This window comes from Bubalus kerabau, unplaced genomic scaffold (assembly GCF_029407905.1).
Source record: "Bubalus kerabau isolate K-KA32 ecotype Philippines breed swamp buffalo unplaced genomic scaffold, PCC_UOA_SB_1v2 scaffold_76, whole genome shotgun sequence".
NCBI lineage: Eukaryota > Metazoa > Chordata > Mammalia > Artiodactyla > Bovidae > Bubalus > Bubalus kerabau.
The window spans coordinates 998,883-1,015,837 of record NW_026577930.1 but is presented as its reverse complement, the minus strand read 5'-3'; the positions used below and the strand labels follow the sequence as shown (position 1 = coordinate 1,015,837).

Here is a 16,955-nt window from a genome sequence, read left to right as displayed (position 1 = left end):
TGCCGCAAATAAGATTCAGCACAGCCAAATAAATAAATAAACAAATAGTAAATAAATAAGGAAAAGGAAATGAAATGTCAAAAGTACTTGTTTAAAAAAAAAGACAAGGGTGTGTCTCAGGGTGGGGAGAGAAGAATAGTATGAGTGCTCAAGTTAGTTTAGGGCAGGAGTCTAGTCCCAGCTCTGTCAATTACCAGCCTTAAGTATTTCGGCACAAAACCAAACTCTAACTCTATAAGCCTCAGGCTCTCCACTGTGAAGTGAGTTTGATAAGCTCTGTCTGGTAGGATTGGTGGAATATATGTATTTATGGAAAGCATTGGGCACGACGCCTGTATCTATTGAGACATTAGGGGCAATAGTAGTTATTACTATGATTATCTTGACCTCAGATGTTACATCAGCTGGGTTGTGTTTTTTTTTTTCTTTTGGCATCTAAGAGATGTCAGGGACTATGCAGTGTTCTAACTGATAAAAAATAAAAAAAGATCCAACCTCCCCAATCAGCCAAACTTCTGCTTAGCAATGAAACCAAAGTAATATGTTCTCGCCACCCCCTCTTTACCTTGCTTCTCTCTTGTTCTTTCTGATTTAGAGAGTAACTCAGCCTCTTCCAAAAAATGACAGCTTCTCTGAGTAACTATAACTGCATGGGCAGAGGCATGCACTGCTTTTTTTTTTTTTTTTTTGACTAAACATTGCCAGTACAAGCATGAAGTTTTCTTAGGAGCAGATGCTCAATTAATGTTTGTGTAAAAGAACCACATATAAATCATTTGCTATAATTTATATTCTCAAACATTCTTGAAAAATATAATCCGATCAAAGTATATATCTTTTACATTTATATAAAGGGAAACTAAACAGAGAGTAAGTAAAGCAAACCAAAAATTGACAAACTTTCAGCTGTTTTTCTATGCATCTATGTTCTGAGCCTTAGTGTGGTGTCTTGCACATTTCTATGGATATTCTTATCCTAAAGTGTAGTTATTCTCAGCTTGGATCACAAAAGTGATTTGAGGATTTCCAATATGTATTTCAAAGAACAAAACTCTTAATCCTAAATCTGACAAACAGCAAACAGCATGAGACCCATGTAATTCAAATACTTCTATCATTAACCTAAAATAAACTTTGTTGTAAAAAGTAACAATTGAAAATTGAGGAATAAAAAGTCAACAAGTTATTGATGTATATTAGGAACACAGGTTGACAGGCTTTTCCAACCACAAAGCGAAGAATGGGCTTCAGACCACACTAGGGGCCAGATGAGCGGCTGGATGTGGCCCTGGAGTGGGCACTGGTTGAGGCAGAAGTGCCAGCCCTGGCTGCAGCAGAAGTGCCATCCCTGGCCGAGGCAGAAGGGCCAGCACTGGCCAAGGCAGACATGACAGCCCTGGCTGCAGCAGAAGCGATGGGTCTGGCCAAGGCAGAAGGGCCAGCCCTGGCCGAGGCCGAAGGGCCAGCCCTGGCCAAGGCTGAAGGGCCAGCACTGGTCAAGGCAGACATGTCAGCCCTGGCTGAGGCTGAAGTGCCAGCCCTGGCTGCAGCAGAAGTGCCAGGTCTGGCCGAGGCAGAAGGGCCAGCGCTGGCTGAGGCAGAAGGGCCGGTCCCGGTTGCAGCTCTGGCTCCGGAGCTCTCTGCCTCCTCTCTCAAAGCCTCCTCATAATGCGGCAGTAAGGCGTCAGGGACCAAATTGTTGACCTTGGTCAAAAATTGCAGGACTTTCGTCTTGCTGTTTTCTGTGAGCGCTTTAGGACCCCACAGGAACTCATAGCGAGGGGGATTGCTGCCAGGCACCTGGTTGTATTCCAGGTACTCTTCCTTTACCAGATCTTCTGTGATGAGCTTCCTGGTGTCTCCAAAGATGAAGTGCATTCTTCCATCATAGATGCCCAGAATATTCAGGAACTTCCAGACCTCCTCCTCAGAGGTGCGATGGCCATTCAGGTAGATGACACCCAGCAGAGGCATCAGAAGACCATTCTTCGGCAGCCCCCAGTCACCTCTCATAGACTCACTGTCGCTGAGATCTAGGTTGCTCACCAGGGTATAGCAGTGACTGTTGGGCCTGACTTCCTTCAGCACCATGCCAAACACCATCTCCATCTGCTCAGAGGCCCTGCTGAGGATCTCAGGGTATTGCGCCTTGTACCTTCTGTGGATAACCTTCACCATTTCTGACCTCTTAATTAGCTCCCTCATCTTATACTTAAACAGCATGTACTGCACCAAATTCTCTGACTCCATGGTCAGAAGATCTGTGTGAGAGCTCTCAGCAGCAGCTGAGGCCTGGGAGGAATTTTCACCTCCCTGAACTTGGCCCTCGGCACCTGCACCAGATCTCGAGCGTGCTGTGCCACCTACTCCAGATCTCGAGCGTGCTGCGCCACCGGCACCAGATCTTTTGCGTATAGCACCTGCAGCAGCACTGGTGCTGCCTTGGGCTCCCGGAGGCCCCTTGGAGGTGCCAGCAGCAGACGAGCTTGAGGGCGCACTCTCTGAATCAGGAGGGGAGGAGGAGGTGGTCTCTTCTCCCCTAGATGTGGAAGCCTGATCATGAAGACCGTGGGTCTCAGCCTGGGCCTGGCGACGTTTATCACGAGCACGGCGCTTACTCTTCTGCCCACGAGGCATGACAGCTGTGGTCAGGGACCGCAGGCAGGGGTCTGGGCCAAGAGACAGGAGATTGGGGCACCTGGAGGATGGAAAATGAGGTGACATGAGCACCTTAAAACTGGGAGATTCTACCTTGGCTTAATCAAAGGCCGCCTCTGCAGGTGTCCTTGAGGACACTGCCCTAGGAACCCACAAGGCTCCTGTTTTCCTGCTCAGCCTGTCCCCTGAGAATCCCAGAGGAAGAACAGAGGCTTTACTATTCTTCTGCGTCCCCTCAGCCCTGCTTTGGATTTACTGAGGTGACACCATGTGCTGACAGTGGGGTCTTCTCAGCTCATCTTCAGTATTATCACATCAAGTCCTGGCTCTGATGCAGACACTTCAGACCTCCACGTGAAGGGATGCCTCAGTGCACCTCCCTCCCAGGGGATACCCAGTTCTGAGAGCTCAGTAGGGTCTCTTCTACCCTGAGTTCACTGGGATCATCATTCCTTGGGTCCAAGGGTCCTTACCTTGGCTCCTTAAAACGTTGGGCACTATTCTCCATTTGCTAACTGGTGGCTGCACCTTCAGACAAGACATTTCCCCTCCCTTAGACTTAGTATAAAACAGTAAAGCAGATGTTCAACCTCACAGCCCATCTCTGAGATTTCCTGGGCTGAAATCCAAGGGTTGGGACGCATGCTCTAAGTCCTCACTCAGGTTCCTTAACTGGGCGCCTGGCAGAGAACCTCCCCTTTCTCCTGAACTGATACCTGTCTGATAGTAAAAGCCAATCACCCTGTGTCCCCACAGGAGGAAGTGAGGATGACCTCATCTTCCCAAACACGGTCTCCTAAGAATGGAAGCTGTTGCAGGCAGGTTGACCTCCCTGTGGTCCCATCCAAGATCCCAATTCAAAGTTAATTTTTTTTTTTTTGCTTCTCTTTTCTTCTATATGTCTTTTTTAAAACAAATTTATTTATTTTTAATGGAAGGATAATATCTTTACAATACTGTGTTATTTTCTGCCCGACATCAACATGAATCAGCCATAGGTATACTGTATGTCTCCTCCCTCTCCAAACTCTCTCCCCCCTCCACCCCATCCCACCCCTCTTAAGCTGTTAGGGCACTGGCTTTGAGCTCCCTGAGTCATAAAACTAATTCCCAGTGGTTATTTATTTTACATATGGTAATTTGTACATTTCCAATGTAACTCTCTCAATCTGTCCCTCCCTCTACTTCCCCCACTGTTTACACCAGTGTGTTCTCTATGCCTGCATACCCAGGCTGTCCTGCAAAGAGGTTCATCAGTGCCATCTTTCTGGATTCCAAATATATGCATTAATATATGATATTGGCTTTCCTCTTTCTGACTTAATTCACTCTGCATAAAAAACTAGAAATAAAACTACCACATGAGCCAACAGTATCATTACGGAGGCTATATCCTGAGGAAACTAACTGAAAAAGACACTTGTACTCAAATGTTCACTGCAGCACTATTTACAATAGCCAGGACATAGAAGTATCCAAGGTCTACATTTGACACATGACAGGGTCTAAGAGCTCTCCCTCTGTTCACCACTGCCTTAGCTGACCACTCCTTAGCCCACAGTGGGGACTGACATGTATTCTTGAGGTCTGCCAGGGATGACGACAGGGAGGATTTGGTCCGAATGATGTGGTGTGGAACATATCCACAGCCCCCGAGGTTCTCACCATGACCCCTGGCAAATCTGAAACCCTCCCTTAATAACCTAAGGCTACCACTTTGACCTGGTTGCTCATTTCCCTGAGATGTCCCGGGAAGTGTCATGTCAAAACGCCCTATTCTCCCAGGCCTGAAAACAGGGCTGGCACTTTACGTGGCCCCGTTTCTTAAGGAAGTGGCCGCCATACTTACTCAGCGTCACAACCATGAATCATGTTGCAGACTAGCTCCCTTTGTTGAACTGGTTTTATTCTGTTAGAGCAAGGTTCTCACTTCACCAAAACCACCTCCAGTGGACACCAGGGGGCACCACAGTTGGCCAACTTACCCGAGGCCTCCTAGAGCCCAGTATAGGGGAGTCGCTCAGTGTGGCCCCCTTGCAGTGTCGAACTCTGCTCCTCAGTCCTCAGGGCCGTTATCTAGGTCCTAGACCACCTCCGGGGGTAGAATCTGGGCCTACCCCCACAAACCAACGCCTTAGCCTGAGACACTCTAGACCACATTCGGCCGATAGCTCTGAGGGGCCCACAAGAGCCATATCACAGGGGTGGGATGTGGATGGGTCACTTTTATTACTGGGAGGGTTGGGAAAGTCCCTTCAGCTACATTCAGGTCCTCACCTTGGTTCCGGACAAGTTCTGGACACTAAGTCTCCGCCAAACGGTTGCTGCAGCTACCGCTCGAGCTCCTCGCCTTCGAAGCGGAAATGGAGGGGATCTGCACAGGGTCCTGCGTGACGTCTTCCGGGGTCGACGGCAAGGGTGGCGTGCTACGGGAGCCCCAGTAGCTCAATATTCATCCGTCCCTGGATTCTCTCTCAGCGTCCTCCGTGTGTGGTTTATCAGAGCCCCGAACGCCTCCATCTATGAACCCAAGTCCTACAGCCCCCAAACAAAGCCCTTGCCTTCCGAAGTCCCTGCTACTGCTGCTGCTAAGTCGCTTCAGTCATGTCCGACTCTGTGCGACCCCATAGATGGCAGCCCTCCAGGCTCCCCTGTCCCTGGGATTCTCCAGGCAAGAACACTGGAGTGGGTTGCCATTTCCTTCTCCAACCCAAGTCCCTAGTGGAAGGAATTGGAGCACTGCTCTGGGGAGATCCTCTCATTAGCACTGATCGTCCTCACCTTAAGTCCAGTTATGGTCAAGATGACACCCCTCTGCAGATCTGGGGCCCTATCCTGCGAGAGAAGGCCTTGCCCTCCCTGAGTTCACACAGGTGGAATGTGGGGACCACTTAGAAGTAGCTGTTCTGGGTCTCTCAGAGCTAAGAATTTACAGAATGCTGTTTGGCTCCCTCTCCAGGGGTCCCCGCTAACACTCAGCATTGTCATCTGAGGTCCTGCTTGGGCTCAGGTTCGTCCACCCACGAAACTAGGCTGATCCTATTAGACAGAGGCCTCACCTCACTGAGAATTTCCAGACTGAAATCAACCTGACATCTGTGCCCTGAGCTTCCTGGGGAGCACAGCGACAGAGATTTTCCAGGGCCTCCTTCGATGCAGTGTGTGCTACTGTGAGTGCACTTTCACGTCCTCACATTGACACGGGACGAACCCTGTAACTCCACTCTCTGCTTTGTGAAGCTACTTGTCTTAATCAAGGTCCTAGTCTCCTTGAGAATTCCAAGTTGGAAGTCAGGGTGACCCTCATGTGATCGTAGTCCATAAGGGCCTCTGAAAACAGGCAGCAGGGATGCAACTCGAGTCCTTCTGATTCCTCTTGCTCAGCATCCTCACTACATCGACCAGAGCCTGAGACTGCTCCTTCTACTGCTTTAAGATGGCTGTTTGGGTGACCACTATAATCAGGAGTCACTGTCTCCACAGTCCTCTTTCATGGAGTTCTGATATCAGCTTCTGTTGCTTGATTAAAGGCTTCCTGGAAATGCATATTCCTACAAACACTTGAGCAGTTACCCTCTAGCAAATCTTGGAGAAAACGGGTCTAAGTTCCAAAAGTGATGTAAGATTAGGAAAATGCAGCAGAAATCAAGGAAGTCAGGACAGATGTTATGCTGTCAGAGAAAAAGAGCTGATATATTCCTTCTCTTCAGCCAGATTTTGGTTGTGTGCTTAGTTGCTCAGTCATGTCCTACTCTTTGCAACCCCATGGACTGTAGCCTGCCAGGCTCCTCTGTCCATGGGGATTCTCCAGGCAAGAATCCTGGAGTGAGTTGCTCTCCTCCAGCGGATGTACCAAACCCAGGAATCAAACCCAGGACTCCCACATTGCAGGTGGATTCTTTACTTTCTGAGCCACCAGATTTAGGGTGGTTCTAAAGTCTTTACTTTCAGGACCCTCCTGTTGGTCCAGTGGTTATGACTCTGTACTCCCAGTGAAGGGGGCCCAGGTTCGATCCCTGGTCAGGTAATTGGATCCCACATACCAGAACGAAGAGTTCATGTGCCACAACTAAAACTTTCACATGCCACAACTAAAGAGCCTGCATGTGGCAACAAAGATCCCGAGTGTCACAGCTAAGACTCAGAGCAGCCAAAAATAAATAAAAATAAATATTTTTAATTAAAAAAATTAAGTATTTACTTTCTACATAGAAGCATGGCACCTGATAATCTTGTAAGCCCTTGATAACTTGAGGGTGTCTGAATTTGCACATGCAGATAATCATAGGGCTAGTGAGCATTATCTCTTTCTCTCCTTTATCTCTCTTAATTATTTTGGTTATGTGCTATGTGGCAATATTGATGGTAGGAGAGTTTGGGGCAGAGTGGATACATGTCTATGTATGGGTGAGTCCCTTCACTGTTCATCTGAAACTGTCACAATATTGTTAACCGGCTGTCCCCAAGCAAAAAATAAACGTTCAAATTACAAAAAACAAAACTGTGCTTCCAGTGTAAGGGGTATGAGTTCAAACCCTGGTTGTGGAATTAGGATCCCATGTTTCAAGGGGCAGTCCTAAGATGGCAGAGGAATAGGATGGGGAGACCACTTTCTCCCCCACAAATTCATTGAAAGAACATTTGAATGCTGAGAAAATTCCACAAAACAACTTCTCAACGCGGGCAGAGGACATCAGGAACCTACAAAGGCAGTTTATTGTCTTCAAAAGGAGGTAGGACAAAATATAAAAGATAAACATAGAAATAAAAGAGGTAGGGATGGAAATCCATCCCAGGAAGGGAGTCTTAAAAAAAGAGAGTAGTTTCCGAACACCAGGAAAGACTCTCACTGGCGGGTCTGTGGTGAGCCTAGGAATCTTAGAGGGCAATATAATTGGGAGGAAGAAAAATAAATACATACATAAATAATTAAAACCCACAGATTACATGCCTAACGGCAACTCCCAGTGGAGCAGCAGCCTAGACACTCACGTCTGCCACCGGCAAGGCGGGGGAGGGCGGGGGGTGGGCTTGACAGGGAGGCGCAGGCTGCATTGCTTAGGGTAAGGACCCCGTGTCTGAATGCCCCGAGGGCAATCTGAGGGAACTAAATTGAGATAGCAACCCAGACTCTGCGATAGCTATCCTGTGAAGAGCTAATACCTGGTGATTTTCTTAATGGCATCTGGGAACACATCTGTTGCCTGTTGATTTCGCAAAAGCTGCTTCTCCTATTATTTTGATATTTTAAGTCAAACCTCTTTCTAAATTTGTCAGGCCATCCTTTGCTGCCATTAAATTCTCCAGCTTTAGATCCTTCACCCCCACCTTTTGCTTTAGGTTGTCATAATGACTTTGATTTTTCTTCAATCATATTAGAGTCTATAGGTACGCCTTGCTTGTAGCAATCCTGCACCCACATACAAGCTATATTTTGAACACAAGATAAAAATGTAGTTCACAAAAAGCACAAGATTTTCACACCTGCTGGTGTAGCTGCAGTGTTGGCTTCTTAAATTTCCTGTTCTTTTTCTTACAGTGGTCCTTATGCTGGATTCATTCATCTTGAAATGGTGGCAACCACGACTGCAGACCCAAACTGTGGTACACAACAAGCAATTCAACTTTTTTGCATAATATCGTGACTTCTCTCTGCTTCTTTAAAGCACTTCCAGCACCACTAGGGGCACTTCATATGAGTCCTATCATTTTATTCAAGGTTTACAATGTATCATAGTAAACAGAATGAGAACTACCTGAAAACCATTGGTGATCAGTTTTTTGAGATCACAATTTACTACTGAAACTGCTCATCAGGGACGAATAGTGCTATTCATGGTCCATAAGTGTGTGTGTGTGTCTGTGTGTGCACATAACTTTTGATAAATTTCATCTTTTCATATTTGTGTATATTTTATGGTTCAGTTCAGTTCAGTCACTCAGTCGTGTCTGACGTTTGCGACCCCATGAATCGCAGCACACCAGGCCTCCCTGTCCATCACAGAACTCCCAGAGTTCACTCAGACTCATGTCCATCGAGTCAGTGATGCCATTCCAGCCATCTCATCCTCTGTCCTCCGCTTCTCCTCCTGCCCCCAATCCCTCCCAGCATCAGAGTCTTTTCCAATGAGTCAACTCTTTGCATGAGGTGGCCAAAGTACTAGAGTTTCAGCTTTAGCATCATTCCTTCCAAAGAAATCCCAGGGCTGATCTCCTTCAGAATGGACTGGTTGGATCTCCTTGCAGTCCAAGGGACTCTAAGAGTCTTCTCCAACACCACAGTTCAAAAGCATCAATTCTTCGGCGCTCAGCCTTCTTCACAGTCCAACTCTCACATCCATACATGACCACAGGAAAAACTATAGCGTTGACTAGATGGACCTTTGTTGACAAAGTAATGTCTCTGCTTTTGAATATGCTATCTAAGTTGGTCATAACTTTCCTTCCAAGGAGTAAGCGTCTTTTAATTTCATGGCTGCAGTCACCATCTGCAGTGATTTTGGAGCCCAAAAAAATAAAGTCTGACACTGTTTCCACTGTTTCCCCATCTATTTCCCATGAAGTGATAAAATAGACTAGCATCTACATAAATTTTATGCATCCATGACAGCTTTTTCTTAATCTTTTTATATTTCTAGGCTATGTGAGTCACCTGTTTTTTCAAGTCATCTCAAATCTCTGAATAGTTTTCCAATGTATTTATTGAAAAAAATTCATCTATATGTGGACCTGCACAGTTCAAATTTGTGTGGTTCAAGGGTCAACTACATACAAAGAAGTGGCAATGCTGAGTCGTACGATAGTTACAGTTGTGATTTTCTGAGGAACCTCCACGCTTCTTTTCCATAGTGGCTGTGCCAATTTATATTCCCAGCAACTGTGTGCAAAGGTTCCCTTTTCTCAACACCCTTGCCAAAACGTGTTATCACTTGGCTTTTTGATAATAGCTCTCCCAACAGGTATGAGGTGATCTCTTACTGTGGTGTGGATTATCATCTCTCTGGTGGTTAGTGATGCTGAGCTCCTTTTCATATAGCTGTTGGCCATTTGTATGTCTTCTTTGGAAAATATTTAGGTTCTTTGCTCCTTTTTTAGTTATTTTCAATTAATTAGTCTGTTATTGAGTTGTCTGAGTTCCTTTTATATTAATTTATCAGATATATGGCTTGCAAACTTTTTCTCCTATTCCACCTTTTCATTTAGTTGATTGTTTCCATTGCTATACAGAATCTTTTTAATTTGATGTAGTGCCATTTATTTTTGTTTTTCTTGCCTGTGTTTCTTTTTTTTTTTTTTTAATTTTATTTTATTTTTAAACTTTACATAACTGTATTAGATTTGCCAAATATCAAAATGAATCCGCCACAGGTATACATGTGTTCCCCATCCTGAACCCTCCTCCCTCCTCCCTCCCCATTCCATCCCTCTGGGTCTGTTGTCAAATTAAAAACAACAACAACAACAAAAAAAAACTAAAATCCCCAGAACATTGCCAAGACAAATGACAAAGCGTTCTCCCCTATGTTTTCTTCTAACTGTTTTAAGGTTTCTGATCTCATTTTTTTTTATTCAGCATTAATATTTTATTCAGATTATTTCTATTGGTGTCTCCATCAAAACAAATTACCTAACATGGAGAATGCAAGAGATAAACAATAAAATTATCATTTTATATAATACAGAGATCTTGAAGAATTATTTGGCAGTTTGTTTTTTTCTTTACATTTTTGAAGTTACTTTTTTTTTTTGAGAAAATTACAGATTTACATACAATTTTATGAAATAGTACAGAGAGCTCCCATGTACCCTTCACCCAGTTGCCCTCATCGGTAACATTGCAAAACCGTATAGACAGTATCCCATCTAGGACATTGATGAGAAAACAACCAAGATACAGAACATTTCCATCATCACAAGGATTTCTCATGTTAAGCTTACACAGCCACATCTGCTTCCTTTCCACCCCTTTAAGCCTGAAAACAACTAGCCTCTTCTGTATAATATTGTCATTGCAAGAATATATAAGTGGGCCCGTACTGTGTGTAACTTTTGGGGACTGACTTTTTTTCACTCATCATAATTCTGTGGCGTCTCATTCAGGTTGTTGCAGGTATCACTAGTTGGTTCTTTTTTGTTTCTAACTAGTTAGACTTCCCAGGAGTCTGGGAACTTCCTGGACTTCACCTGGATTTCACCTCTACTTCCCAGGTGGCACAGTGGTAAGGAATCCGCCTTCAATGCAGGAGACATGGGTCCTATCCCTAGCTCAGGAAAATCCCCTGGAGAAGGAAACAGCAGCGCCCTCCAGTATTCTTGCCTGACGGGCTGCAGTCCGTGGGGTCGCAGAGTGGGACGCGACTGAGCATGCGCGCACAATATTTGATAATGTGGATGTACTACTGTTTGTGTAACCGTTCACCCATTAAAGAACATCTGCTTTGTTTCCTTTTTTTTTTTTTTTTCCTACTTTTTCTCTGTTTATTAAAGGTATTCATGTCATTGTTATTTTGGCTTTTTTTTTTTTAATTTAATTTTATTTTATTTTTAAACTTTACATAACTGTATTAGATTTGCCAAATATCAAAATGAATCCACCACAAGTATACATGTGTTCCCCATCCTGAACCCTCCTCCCACCTCCCTCCCCATTCCATCCCTCTGGGTCCTCCCAGTGCACCAGCCCCAAGCATCCAGATGTATAGAACAGTCTTATGGACTCTGTGGGAGAGGGAGAGGGTGGGAAGATTTGGGAGAATGGCATTGAAACATGTAAAATATCATGTATGAAATGAGTTGCCAGTCCAGGTTCGATGCACGATTCTGATCTCATTTTTAAGTCTTAAATCCATTTTGCATTTTTTGAGTATGATGTAAGATACGACTCCAGTTTGATACTTTTCATGCAAATGTTCAGTTTTCTCAACACTATTTGTTGACGGAGGATACTGTCTTTTTCACTGTGTATTCTTAGTGCCTTTGTCAAAGATTACTTGACTATATGTGCATGGTTGTATTTCTAGGCTCTATTCTGTTCCATTGGTCTGTGTATCTATGTATATGCTGGTATCATATTGTCTTGAACAAAGGCAAGAAGAGCCAGGCTTCCACCTTTGCTCGTCTTTCTCAACATTATTTTGTCTATCCAAGGTCTTTTGTGGTTTCATAAGAATTTTAGCATTTCTATTTCTCTGGAAAATTCCAGTGGAATTATGACACACAGTACATTAAGTCTGTAGATCACTTTGGGCAGTATGGATATTTTAACAGTATGACTTCTTCCAATCCATATACTTGGGACATCTTTTTATTTGTGTCTTTTCCAATTTGTTCCATCAGTGTCTTGTTGCCTTCAGTGTATAGATATTTCACTTCCTGGATTAAATTTATTTCTAAGTATTTTATTCTTTTTGACATATTTGAAATAGAACTGTTTTCTTAATTTCTTTTTCAGATAGTTTGTTGTCAGTATTTAGAAACACAACTCACTTTTCTGTGTTATTTTGTGTCCTGCACCTTTCTTGAATACATTTCTTAGTACTAACAGTTTCCTGGACACTCAAAACATTCACCCCACTGTCACTTTCCCCTACCAGGAAAGGTCACAATCTCTTTTGGTACCAAGCTGTACCAGCCCCAGACAGGGGGTGATGCCAATAGAGTCAAGTCACTGTGCTTATGCATTGCAAGTGCAGCTGATCTAAGTTTTATGCTTACCTGTGGTACTGCAATTTCGTAATTGGGTTCTAGACCTTCTATAAAGGTTTTTTGTTACTTACACAATTTTAACATCTGGGCTGCTGAGGGGAAACAGGGGCTGGGAATTCCTGTTCCACTGTATTGCAGATGCCACACAGTCAAGACCCTTTTCTTTATTTCCTGATATCAACAATTTCACTTAGTCTTCATTCACATTGGCAAGAAACTCCCAATACGTTTGACATGTTATCTTTCTCTGAATCACAGAGATTCAAGGATTTCTGATTCATTATCTGATTCATTATAGAAAATACCAAAAGCTTTATCCTTATACTGAAAAACAGTAATAAATGGGATATACTTTGTTCATAAACACAGATACGGGAGTCAAAGAAACCTTCAATTACAAGGAAGAATATTTCAATACTATGAAAAAGAAAGCCCTAAGCAGAAAAAGATACATATCCCAGTTACTGAGGTCAAGCAAGAACAAAAAAAGACATAAAATGTATTCCCTTAAGCTCCATCTTGGCACTCAATTACTTGGAATACTTACTTCTCTTTTCAACCTCATGATGAAGGATCTGCACTGGATGTCACTATGTGGGAGGAGCTGGAGGACTTAGATCTGGAATGTGCCCTGCCCATGGCAGTAGCGCTCCCTCTTACCTCTCAAGGCCTCTCTCTACCTCATCCTATGATGGAATTCAGGACCCCTGAGGGCTGACAGCAGCAAGTGGACACTACAGAACCCTAGTGGTTCTGGGTGGCTATTTCTTTCACTTCTTATTAAGGGGCTTCACATATATATTTGACAATTCCTACTCTGACCTGAGATTGCCCTCCTTAGACAAAAGGTTTCAAGTCCCTGACAACTATACTGTGACAACAGACAAAAGAGATGTTCAACTTGAGGTCTCTCCCTGGCACCTTCTTATACCTAATATTCCTGGGTGTGCTTTCCTCAGTCCAGATATGGGTGTCCCCCTATAAGCCCTTGCCCCTTTGATTAAAGGCTTCTTAGGAAATGCCACATCCCTGAAAAGCCCCGATCAGTTTCCCTACTCCAAACCTTGCAGAGAAGGAGTCCCTGTCCTAGGAGTGATAAGAGATGGGAAATCCATGGCATAAATAAGGGGGCCCAGGTAGAGACCAGTGAGAGAAACAAAACGTGGTAACCTGACCCTCTGTCCTTCAGCCAGACTTCTCAGGCAACCTCTGTTCTAATAAATAAATTTTATATTTTAGATCTAATAGATATTTTTTAATTAAAAAAATGGTTATGTGATGATTGTTGTGTGAGTCCTTGATCTTTAAGCTTATCTGAAACCTCATATGTATGCATAGATGATCTTATTGCCAGCAAATATTATCTCTTCTTTCCTCTCTTCATATGTCACATTTGTTTTGGCATTATTATTATTATTGCTCTGGCTATGTATTACAATGTAATAGTTCGACCTCAGAGTCTTTCTTCTTATTGCTTCCAATACATTTCACAGTAATGAGAATAAGAAGGGAATTAAGGGTACAAGGTCAGCTCAGGCTTGCAGGAGTGAGAGGGTGAGCTTTAGACTAACTCAGATCAAGGGCCTATGTCACTTACCAGCCATGGAAAAGTCTGTCACATCATTAAACTGAGAGAGCCTCGGGCTCTTTAACTGTGAAGGGAGTTTGACAAGCCCTGTCCGGAAAGACTGGTGGCATGTGGTGGTAACTGTAAAGCATCTGCCACAGGGCCTGGCAGGCACCATATCCCTCCCTTCTCATGACTGGTGGCTGCACTTTCCAACAAAGATCTCACCTCCCTTAGGGCTGATATCGAGCTTCCCTGGTGGCTCAGCAGCAAAGGATCTGCCTGAGATACAGGAGCTGCAGGAGATGCAGACTCAGTCTCTGGGTCAGGAAGATCCCCTGGAGGAGGAAATGGCAACCCAGCCTAGAATTCTTCCTTGGAATATCCCATGGACAAAGGAGCCTGGCAGGGTACAGTCCATGGAGTCACAAGAGAGTCAGACATGACTTAGCAATTCAAGAAGAAGAAGAAGAAGGCCTGGTATAAAGAAGTGAGGGAGAGCCTTGCCTGACAGTCTTCCCCTGAGCTTTCTAGAACTGAAATCAAAGGGGAGGGCATGACTCTCCTTTGTCCCCTCTTATTCAGGGATGAGTAGACCCCTCAGTCTCTACTTGAGCTTCACAATTTGACTTCTGGTGGGGCCTGGGGAATCCCCTCCTTCTTGACCTGAGGCCTATCTCCTCATAGTAAGACCGATACCTCCCTGTGAGCCTGGAGGAGGAAATAAGAGTGGCCTTATCTAGCCACCCCTACCCATAGTCTCACAAGAATGAAAGCTGTGGCAAGGTCCTTGAGGATGACAGGTGGTTCCTCTCAGGGTCCCAAGTCAGGGTCCCAAATTTGACTCTCAGCCAAGCCCAAGACTCCCTCTCTGTTGACATGGGACCACCACCATCTGACCAAAACCCTAACTTTCCTGCTACTCCTCGGTCAGAGCTGAAGGGCCCCTTGGCCTAACAACTCTACCTGTGGCCTTCTAGCCTGACAGTAGGGAAGATTCTCTGTGGCCATCCTGGTATGTATGTTTAAACAGTTTTACCATCCTCACCCTGACTTGGAAATAACCTGGAAATATTCACAAACTGGAAATGTTCCCTGACTTGCCTTACAGCTTCTCCCCTCAGGCCCCCAATTCCGAGACCCCCAAGGAGGAAGTGGAGTTTGCCTCATCGGGCCACAACAGTCTGTGGTCTTCCGAGGCCAACAGTAGTGGAAGCAATATGTTCTGCCCTCATTGTTTTGAGATGGATGGTCTTTTCAGTCATCAGGGTCCTTACCTTCTGGTACAATCTGGAAATCATCCTTCTGCTGACCTGTGGTCTCTCTGTTTGATCAGGATGAGATTCCTTACCTCCATGTGATCGTCTGGAGGGAGAGAGTAGGACTCACCATGTCACCAGGCCTAAGTGGCAGTCTAAGACCTAACGGGGACAGTGCCCTCTGAGGCCCCCTTCTTTCTGAGAGGGATCCTTCATTGTCAGTCACTGCCATCGATTGAATACTATTAGGAACTGGGTACCCTACATCAGCTAAATGAGGCCTCCCCATTAGCCCAAGGACTTTAAGGCCCTGAAGCCATTCACCTTCAGAAAACAAGGGATAAACTTAGTCTGAAAGCCCTGCCTGTTCCCTCCCAGGGCCCATTACATTTGCAGGACTTTCTAAGAATTTATCTGTAATGGGGTAGTTGCCTGCCGCACTCCTCAGACAAGTGTGCCACTGTCATACCTGGGATTTCCACTCTCTGATGAACAGCCAGCCTATAAACCAAGGTCCTCATCTCCTTGACACCAACCAGGCAGAAGTCACGGGGCCCTTGAGCTGGCCAGCACTTACCTATGCCTCCCAGGGCTAACCGGAGAAGATGAGCTAAGTGTAGTCCTGTTGGCTGTGAGTTGAGGGGCTTCCATATCCACACCCTGGGTCTTCACTTTGACTCTTCACCTTTCCTGGGGCTCTATTCTCTGCTGATCTGAGGCTGAGGGCTCTGCTGATTCCCAAAATCCCTACCTTCCCGGGACCTGAGTTGAAAGTGTTAACCACAGCAGCCCGGATTGTTCTGGACTTCATATACTTGCCAATAAGGACAAGTATATCTTTACAGGTTCCTACTATGGGGCTGCATCTTTCATTCACCCTCATTCAGGTTAATCACTGTCATTTCTGATAGATTGATCCTCTCTGCTCTACCAACCTCAGAACTCTGCACCAAGACCAAGTTTCTTAGGTCTCTGAGAAGCCTGAAGAATAAGCGAGGCCATGCTTAGCCCAACAGTTCTGAGATCCCCTGTGACTGAGAGCAGTTGGGAGTGCTGTTCCAGTGACCAACCTCCATATTCTGGGGTGTTGTTCTCCTCAATCCTCCTACATGGGGCCCTCATCTTGCTTTCTGTGTCTTGGATTAAAGGCTTCTGGGGAAATTCCACATCTCTGCAAACACTTGAACTGTGTTTGCTCTGCAATGCTACGGAAAATGAAAGGGGCCCTGTCCCAGGAGTGATAGGAGATGGAGAAGCTACAGCCCAAGGCAGGAGTTCCAGGATAGGTGGTCATCCATCAGAGAAAAAAAGTACATAAATCTATCTCATCAGCCAGGTGAAGATTCTCATGTCATTTCTGTTCTGGTAGATTTACTTTCTACAGACAAGAGACTGTAAGCATGGTATGGAGAGCCCTTGGTCTTCAGAGCTTATCTAACATGGCCAATGCACATGCTAATACTGTCACCGAATAGTGTCTCTTTCATTTATCTATGAGTAATGAATAAGGGATATGCATTTCTGGTTAAATATATTTGGTATTCTTACTGCTCTGGCTACACATTCTGATCCAGGAGCTTGAGCAAAAGGACATTCTTTTTTTATCACCTAGGACAAATTTTGAAGTACTGAGAAAAACACTGAAATAAAAGATACAGGGTGGGGACTTTCCTGGTGGTCCAGTGGCTAACACCTCAGGCGCCCGATGCAGGGGGCCCAGGTTCGATCCCTGGTCAGGGAAGTAGACCCCATGTGCTGCAACTAAC

The 16,955-nt window shown here is 44.9% G+C and overlaps 1 protein-coding gene across 1 annotated transcript; it reads right to left on the bottom strand.

Annotated features, from left to right (window-relative positions):
* Positions 1–772: 772 nt before the first annotated feature.
* On the bottom strand, positions 773–2,675 carry LOC129641125 (melanoma-associated antigen B2-like). Its single transcript, XM_055565916.1, has one exon. It carries the CDS (start codon positions 2,635–2,637, stop codon positions 1,258–1,260), a length of 1,380 nt encoding a protein of 459 aa, XP_055421891.1. The 5' UTR covers positions 2,638–2,675; the 3' UTR covers positions 773–1,257.
* Positions 2,676–16,955: the final 14,280 nt, after the last annotated feature.